The 9736-nt window shown below is 39.2% G+C and overlaps 1 protein-coding gene across 1 annotated transcript; it reads left to right on the plus strand.

The window, feature by feature from the left end:
- The first annotated feature begins 5193 nt into the window (after positions 1-5193).
- LOC140239336 (uncharacterized) lies at positions 5194-6351 on the plus strand. The gene has a single exon (XM_072319215.1). It carries the CDS (start codon positions 5194-5196, stop codon positions 6283-6285), a length of 1092 nt encoding a protein of 363 aa, XP_072175316.1. The 3' UTR covers positions 6286-6351.
- The last annotated feature ends 3385 nt before the right edge of the window (positions 6352-9736 follow it).

The following is a 9736-nucleotide window of genomic DNA, read 5'->3' on the forward strand; positions in this document are numbered from 1 at the left end:
CTCTTAAAATGGTATGCTCTGTACTATATCATAAGTGTTTTCTTGGTATCTTGCAAAAACTTAGAAGCCCAATTCTCATTTCCACCAATACTGTACCATCCCTTTAAACACCCTATGCAGGTATCCGCGATGTAAACTGTAAAGTTGGTTTTGCATTTTATTTCAAATGTATGGGAGGAACTCTGCGAAATGTTGATTTTTGGCTGAACTGCACTTATGATGTATGAACTAAAATGAAATGAATCGTAATTAAATAAATGATAAATTTTATTTCATTTAATTTAATTTCATATAATAGGTGCAATTCAGCCAATAAAGCGATATCCCGCCATTTACACTCTTTTATTCGTAAATATTGAACTAAAACTCGTAACTTCCTACAAGTCTTAGCTTAGTTGGGTCTTGTTACAACATTGTACAAAGTAGCTTGTACCAAAAATATTAACCATAAACCCTCTCATCGGAATGAAGAGAGCTTCTTGGCAAGCCTTTGACCATTATTTTGTGCAATAGGTAATAACCATTGTTTACACGTAGATTAAGATTATTATTTTTCCCAATAATAAGAATATTAACTTCTGTTGTTGTTATTGCTATATCATCATGCCATTGACATTGCAATCATATAAGCATTAATAGGCGCGGCAATGTAGGATAATTTTCATGAATGAAAGGCCGGTGTGAAATGCGGTTGGGCTTGATGAGCAAAATTTCATGATTTAACCCACTTGTACATATTTGTCCCATTTGTACACATGACAGAATTGTATAATTGGTAATCAGACTGGATATTGTAATAAAAGACACCCAAAGAAAACAAGCAAAAAGAGACAAAAAATCAATTCTTAGCCCAAAGTCTTCCATGTTGGCTGTGATGTCAGCAAATGTGGTTAAATAAATATGACAACGTGAACATGTTCACGAATTAATATTCATATATACAAATATGTATTTGTATATACACGTAGTTATACATATCTATATACAGTATATGAACAGATACAATAAATATACAATGTCTATATATATATATATATATATATATATATATATATATATACTGTTATATAGTAATACATGTATGTGACGTGTGTGTGTGTGTGTGTGCGTGTGTGTATGACATGTAATAAATGAAGAGTTCGATGGCAAAATGAATTGACTCTATTCTTGTCAAGTTGAGATGTTTGCAATTAAAGCTGCTAAAACAACAACGGAAGTGATAAGAAAATAATTATTGTATATTCTCAATCATAACTTCAGGAAATTCCTTGTTGTGAGTTATTACTTAAAAGGTTTTGTTTTGCTCTATCTGATGAAGGACTTACTTTAAAATGCTTAGAAGTAATGCTTTTAACAGCCCATTTTGCGATCAAACTTTCATACGTACACATAAATAATGTATGTACTTTTTGTTGTAATTATGTGATGTGTGTGTGTGTGCGTGTGTGTGTGTGTGTGTGCGTGTATGTGTGTGCACTGGCATCAATTTGTCTCGGTTACGTGTCTACCGCAAATAACACACCCCATAATTCAGATAAATACAATAGAAATAATACGTATTTGGGAAAAAAGTAGTTGCCTTTGGTTGGTTTATCGACCGAAACACCCATTTTGAGAAAATAATGATTTTTAGATAACGAACACCTCCTTTTCTATAGGCTGAATAAAACACACAATCCACGTAATAATGAAAATTAAAGGTAAAAAGACGAGATCTCATAGTGATTATCTCTCCTTGCACCTAATGATCTCAAGGAGGTCGAAGTAGCAACATCTGTCTCGCCTTCCTGCCTTCTTAGACCAGAGAAGTAGAGCAGACGGGAGCTCAGAACTCGACTTTTCGGGTTCTCGGACCCGAAACCGACCGGTTCATTGATCTCTACAGGAGGTAATTACTACATTGTATCTGGATATCTCACAGGCCCTTACACAGTTATACAGCAGCTTTGAAGCCACCGCACCGCCATCTTATCACGCGCATCGCACTCAAGTCATCACGTGATCATGGCGACAGTCTCTACTGGAAAATGCGTGCATGCAAAATCCCCATGGAGTTGTGTGCCTGGTATTAAATAGCCGTGGCGGCGGCGCCGCCACGGCTTCACTTGCTTGTACAGCGCAAATGTTCCAGTGAGATATCCAAACAGATACCCCCAACAGAGATCAGTGGGCTGGTTCACTGGTCTCGATATGTCGTCTTCTCGGTGACATGATCCCGTTGACTATTCGAAGAGGGCCCCCTTAAAGATCAGCGTAAAACACTGATATGTAAAGGTTTCCTATGAAGGTATAGCGAAGACGTACGGTATTTTACCTGGTGGCTTGTCTATGATGATTTCAGAATTCAGTATGGAACAGGTTAACTAAAAAACGAGGCTCTCGTTTTTGTTCCACGTCTATGATTTTTTTTTTTTTTTTTTTTTGGGGGGGGGGAGGGGGGATGCAGTTGAGAATATTCCGGCAATGCTGCCTCTTGTTGTTGTGTTTTTTTTTTCTCTCTCTCTCTCTCTGAGGCTCCTCGTACACTTTGAAAACATCAATTTAATAGCAAGACACGAATGGATTGTTTGAAGACAACAAGTTGATATGTATTTACAAGGGAAAGATGAGAAAGAGATTTCCTGCCGACCTGATTTAAGGATCATGCCGTGAAGGAATAAATTTGTTGTCTCAGTGAATTACGGTTGATGATAAAAGAGGCATTCCTTTCTTTGGGACTTCCCCCTTAATACCCCGGTGTAATTTTCGCGTGATGGCGTACAAGTTTTGCAAGCATCTATCTCTGATATCTGTCCTCGGATATCTGTATTACCCTAAACTAATTGAAACGACTTCTCGGCAATCGATCAGCTCATTACCATATTTGTCAGGTAGACACAATAATGTTTGCGGTCCTGTGCGATAAACTCTGACCTAAGATAATACTGTTATCATATCTTGAACCTTGGACAAGCCGTACAGCATTATACAAACAGAACATAAACTGCGTGTCCGGTTTCGTTCGAAGAGTAATTAGACATTAGTCTACAGTATCTTCCACTGCGCAAGCACAAAATGCTTTGGTATTCAAGGTGGAGTTATTCAAGTGAGCGTTGCAATACATACCTACGGCCTTCTCTGCCTTCACATGTTTCTTTTAATTTTCTGTTTCTCATAGAAGAGACAATAAAGGGAACAATATTGTGATACAGCGCTTCTCTGAGCAATGTCGACGAGCTAGAGGTGACATCTGGTACGGTAAGATTGATGTGACCTCAATATTTTCAGATGCTGTAACAATTAATTATTAACGATTTCAATCCATACTCGTTTCGTTGATGGACAGTCGACTTGTTTTTGAAAAGGGTTTGGCGTGTGTGTGTGGGGGGGGGGGAGGGGGAGGGGGAGGGTAACTCGAACCAAGCTCGAAAAGTTGTCAAGAGATTATCATTTACCATTTATCTCTACCAGCAACGCCATTAGATGTCTGTCTTCTTTGACCGTTGTTCACATTGTATGTATAGTGTACGTCATTCCAGGCTTGTTGTTTTTTTTTTATATTTTTGTGTTTCTTTTACGTCAGATGACATGAAATCAACCACTGTCGTATCATTATGTCTATCGACAGCACAGCTATCAGGAACTAAGTATGGAATGAAGAACGACGAGAAATTTCTCGGAAACGTAATCTGTTCTTAACTATTAATACCTCCGTCTATAACACCTGATCAGAGCTCACCAGACAAAAATGGCGACAACGTATTAACCTTTAATGCGGACTGTTACAGACCCTAATCTCTACCATTGTCTACACTCTTTGGCGCTGTAGATTATGGTGTAGAGATCAGCGGATGTTACACCATCCAACTTCAAGAATAAATGGGGCTGCGCCATGATCAAACGCAAGTCGGATTTTCTTAGAATAACGCACAGATGTCTAGTCACAATTAATATTGTAAATTGAGGTGGGATACGGAAAGGGAGCTTGATTATCAGTCCATTGCTTCGAATAATTGATGTTCGACCTTATTCCGTCTTGCGGCAGCAATTCATTAGGCCAGGAAATCTGCGCTACGCAATGACTCAAATCACAGAAACATATTTCACATAATTATCTATGATTATCAAAGTATCATATTAGGTTAATTATTTCTACCAATACCTCTTTCTCAGTCACACATATCCACCATGCCTTGATCGTACGACTTGGGCGTTGGGCTTATATAATTGTTCTTCCAAAGTAGGTTTTCTGTGTTTTTTAGAAATAGGGGGTAGTTCATGAGTAGCAGTGAGTAGTCCTACGCAGACGCCATAACAAGGTTCTGACATAAAGCCACAAAGGCATAAATAGCAGCATAAAAGATTTGACATGAACATGAAACACTTATCCGCGAAGACACCTTATAGGCCAATTAATGGGACACAGGGATTAAAAAATACCCCATAAAACAACACATTATATTAAATGGGTTAGTCAAAATACCGGTTAGTGATTGGCTAAACACAGTCACGTGATGGAGGCACATTCGTTATGTTCGCCCATGGGCGAACATTCTTTGTTATGTTCTCCCATGGGAAAACATTTTCACGTAACAAATGACAGAAGTACCCGCGCGCGCACAGTGAATTTGGCTAGCTCTGCGCGAGCGATCGAGTGCGTTGTGCTGGTGGTTGACGTTGACGTATTTGACGTATTTGACTAACCCATATAATATAACAGATGATGACTTTTGTTGTCGGGAACATGTACCAAGCGTTTCACCCTCAGGGGTGGACTTCGTCTCGGGACTTATAACCTCCCTCACAAGCATTTCAAACCCTTCGGTGGAACATTCGGTATGTTCCCTCCCCGCCAGTCAGCATCTATATAATAAGTTCCCCATTGGTGACTCGAACTTAAGTCTATAGGGCGCCTACCCTGAATTTCTATCTTCGATGAAATCGAGAAGAATAGATCTATTGCAGAGAATCCTTCACATTAAAGTCAATCTTTGTACTGTACCGGCAGTCCTGTATAATCTCCGTAGCAACTAGAGTACTATCATACTAGAGCCTGTTGTACACAGAGTTCAATAAGGGAAAACATCGGAAGTCATACAATCACTGGTGATACTGTTTTGTTCTTATTATCTGTAGGTCTCACGGATTCGAAAATAGAGGCCCTGAAAAGAAACAATTTTTGGACGGCAGCAGCTAAGTTGTCGTCATCTCAAGATGTCGTCCCTCAACGGCATCCTGTCTGTCGGCGTCTTTGTGAGCATGTGCATTCTATTCAACTCGTCCCCTGTGACTGCCTTCTATTATATCTCGGAACTCAATGTCACTAACATTGGTAGGACCACCTTCACCCTCGAGTGGATCTGGGACTACTTGGAGGACGGCGATGAGGGGGAACCCGCTGGTTTCAACATCTCCACCTACTCTGTAGATTCCTTCAGGATATTGTTTGAGACAGTAGAAGTGAACGGTACTGCGAGCACGTACACAGTCAAGGACACCGAGCCTTGGACCCGCTATGAGAGCTGCATTATACCCATCATGAACCAAACTATAATTATCATGAACGAAACTACAGAGTTATACAGTTTGTTTGAAAACTGTACCGACCCCTTTTTGACACTGTACGACCCATGGACAACTAAGTCTCAATTTGCTGTTATCTGCACACTCTGGCTCGTGTTCGCCCTCCTTGTTGCGAGGATCATCGAGTTCATTTGGCCCCGGGCGGAGAAGCGAACCTTCTCCCTGGACGCCCTGGATGAAAGCGACGATGGGCAGGCGGATTTGGCGAAGAAAGACGACGCGGGAATTCACAACTTTGGGTTCATCCGGAGCGACGAAGAGGGCAGCATTGCAGAAGACTGGAACGCCGCCGCCATTGCAGCACTCAAACGCCCACACGACAAGCCGGCGGGGGACAAGGGCGATTTCCTCACGGAGCTGCAGACGTTATCCGGGAATGCCATCCCGGACGAGGAGAGGCATGAAGACAACAACAATCAACAACCCCAACTTGCCAACGACGAAAACCTGGCGAATTCAGTATACCAAGAAATACCGGCTGCAGAAACTCTCTATGCGAACGTCCCGCACGAGGAATCCGTACGAGCTGGTAGCGGACGGGTCGACGAGTCCCACTATGATGATGCCGCCGGCTACGACTGGCGGGAAAATGAGACGGGTGAGGACATACGTCCTAATCAACCATCACGTCACGTTGATCAATATGACCCGTACAATGATTATCAGAATCGAGAAGTTGTCATGGAGGAGATGGATCTTGATGACTTAGCAAATTACTTCTAATCTTTTCTCTCCCTTTTTTGTTTTTGATTGTAATTACATGCATAGTTACTGTTCGTATATGGGCCTAATACTGTACAGTGTCCTCTTTGTAGAGTATTGTCGTACATTGGTAGGTGAGGTCGCGAACCACGAGAATATGTGAATTTGGGTGAAGAATAACACTATCTAAACTAGGTGCAAGTAACAAGCATCTCCACTGAAGAGCTATACCGAAGGATGCGTGGTAATATAGGCGGCTCCGGAAAAGAATCAATCGACGGAGCCGAAACCACTGTTGTGGGTGAAACATCCCACAGACAGATGAGGCTATAGGAAAGAAGCTGTATTGGTAGGAGAGGATTCCGCAGTGTTGTACAGTTGTTTCAACTGAAGGTGATGTCCTCTGGTTTGGTCGGAAGAAGGGTACGAGAAAGGCGGTACAGCTAGAATGGCGATAAATCCACGGACAATTTTGTAGAGCATGGCGACCCTGCTGTGAGGTCGTCGTTCATGAAGAGACTACCATTATTGATCCTTCAGCATTTTTTTTTTTTTTTTGGTCACACTTGAACGCGATGCCCTTAGTATCATCCTTATGACGTCATTTCAAAAGAGGATGTGACTTTAACATGTACAGTAATATACGTGTGCGAATAATTTGCAGTTTGTGAGTTTGTTGATATCATTGCAGATACAATGGTAGCTTATTTCATGCGTCAAAAGTGACGCTATTGATCTTTTAAATTTTCAATAATGTACTTTGTTTGATTACTGATTGCTTTAGAGCCAGTGGTCACTTACTAGTAATGTTTCTGTGAGGAAAAACGTGTTTTTTTAGGCAGTGTAAAGTCTATTTGTAACAAGAATTTGATGTGCATTGTAGGGCCATAAACAATTGTAAAAATCAATTTAGATAAACCATCCATGCAATCCGTAGATGTTGTGACTGATGTAAAATCAACGCAATGCTATATGTGTGAAAAAAAAAAATGTAAGGCAATTGCTGCTATGAAAAAGATTAACCACATCCCACATTAAGAACTTGGTAGACTTGACAATCTTTGATCTCGCCACGTAGGCCCTACACCTTACCTGTTGCGATGTATTGGGGCTTTGTTTGGGGTGAACTGTGCATCGTGTTATTTCATAACTGACCTTTAATTCGTCAAAAGTGTGCAATAAAAGATTATTACAAATCAATGTTCGTAGTCGTATTCTATCCCTTTGTTTAGGTAGCTTAATGGGATGGTACAGTATTGGTGGAGATGAAAATTGGGCTTTTAACTTTTTGCGAGATAAGAAGAAAACACTTATGACATAGTACAGAACATACCATTTTAAGAGGAATTCAAAGTTCATTTGATGAAAATCGGGTTTGGAATGACTGAAACATCCAAAAACGAAGTAAAACAAAGCAATCGTAATAAAGTGTGGGTTCCACACTTATCAGAATCGCTCTTTTTTGGATATCTCAACCATTCCAAAACCAATTTCCATCAAATAAACGTTGAATTCCTCATAGAATAACATGCTCTTTCATATTTCATAAGAGGTTTCTCATTTAATTATCTCACCAAAAAAAAATGTTAGAAACCTGAAATTAGGTCTTAACCAAAACTATACGATCCCTTTCATCTTAAAAAAGAAAAGAAATAGGGTATATTGATAAGTCAAACTACTTGTTTCACGTACATGTATTTGTTTAGAAGTATGTAGTATGACATCATCCTCTCTTGAAATTGACTTTGCAAAGTATAGAAAAGATGAATGTACAAGATAGGTGGAGAACTATGAGCTACAAATACTGTACTCTTCTTTGATTACAAGTTTTCGCAATGCCCTATATGGTATTAAGACCTAGCACATTTTATAATGAGAAAAGTCTCCCAAAATCTATCAAGCGACGTGATTCTCTGTCTGCATTCAAGATAAAACATTAACCCAGAATAACATACAATTGTATTGTATATTTACAGTGTATTTACTTGTAAACCAGTCTTCCTGCAATCAGTCTATACAATGTATCATAACTGCTGGTGTATATCGAGTCATTTTCTTTGCGTTGTTTTGTTTAGATTTGTTTCACTTTTCGACATAACTGTGACATTCTTGCATTTTATCGGGGAGCAGCCTTGCCAGGTCAATGACCTTTGCAACCTCCCCCAAAGGTTTTATATGCAAAATGTATGTGATGAAATCATGAAATCAATGAATAAAAGGATAACATCAATAAACCAAAGATATAACGTTCAGGAGTATTCTTCAGGGTATTACTACTCTACGGGATATGGAATCAAAAAATGAAAAATCATAGTCATCTATTACCTATTTTGGCTTCACCCTGTCCCACTGGGGCAGTGACATTACTGATTTGAACTGCAAACAAAGCAATTTTTCACAATGCATTCAGGCATTGTATACTAAAGAGTTTCTGAATTTCACAATTCTTGTCTCATCACAGCTTACCTCAATGACAATACAAATACCACTAGATATCATCGATGTGATATTTTACAAATTTGAAGCTTTCAGTTTATTGGTGCCAAGAACTGTACATTACAGACGGAAGACATTGCCATCGGACATGTCTGTCAGGACAGGATAACCTTTGTCATCATTTTTCATGTAATGATAATGATAATAATAACAATAATAATAATAATAATAATACTAATAATAATAATAATAATAATAATAATAATAATAATAATAACAATAACAATAAATAACAACAACAAAATGAATTAATCTTCCAGAGGGTCCTGCCATTATCATTACCCTAGCACTGTTACATTACCAATATTAATTACATCAGGGCCAAGAAACATCATTTATAGGTTAAAACATCTCGTCCAGGGGAGTGTTTAGCATGTGGTGGGATTTGAACTCGGGACCTTCATTTGAAAGGGGTCTTATCCACTATACCACAGTACATCCCTATTGTGTAATATACATTAGACAATGTTTAAAAAGTCAGGCATCTGAGATACTGTCTTCTCATTCAGTACCTTAACTCTTCTTCTTTTTGTTTTGTCTGACTCAGAACATACATATTCATGCAGTTGGATACTGAATGTAAAATGAAAGAGGCATTACTGCAAATGTATGGAAAAATTATTATGTCTATATCATATCATAATTACCATTCATAGAACAGGCCAATCAGGTCTCTCACCATTTGAGGAAGAGCTGACATTGCTGTAACACATTGTCCCGTAGAGACTTGCCCGAGTATACTCAAGACTAGTCTTCAACAGATTAATCTTGTAAATCATTTTCTAACCTTTATAATTTCTCTCCAGACATGACTTTTCATATTTGGGTTGCTAACTTCACATGATTTATGGCCTCCTAAAGAAGCTTCCTGAGTCTGGGTCGTTTGCAATCACGTCTGCACAGGACTGAATCCTTCCCTTGGGTAGATCCACAAATGGCACTCTGGATGGCTTACAGTATTAAAGGGATGGTATAG

Source organism: Diadema setosum, chromosome 15 (genome assembly GCF_964275005.1).
Source record: "Diadema setosum chromosome 15, eeDiaSeto1, whole genome shotgun sequence".
Taxonomy (NCBI): Eukaryota; Metazoa; Echinodermata; class Echinoidea; order Diadematoida; family Diadematidae; genus Diadema; species Diadema setosum.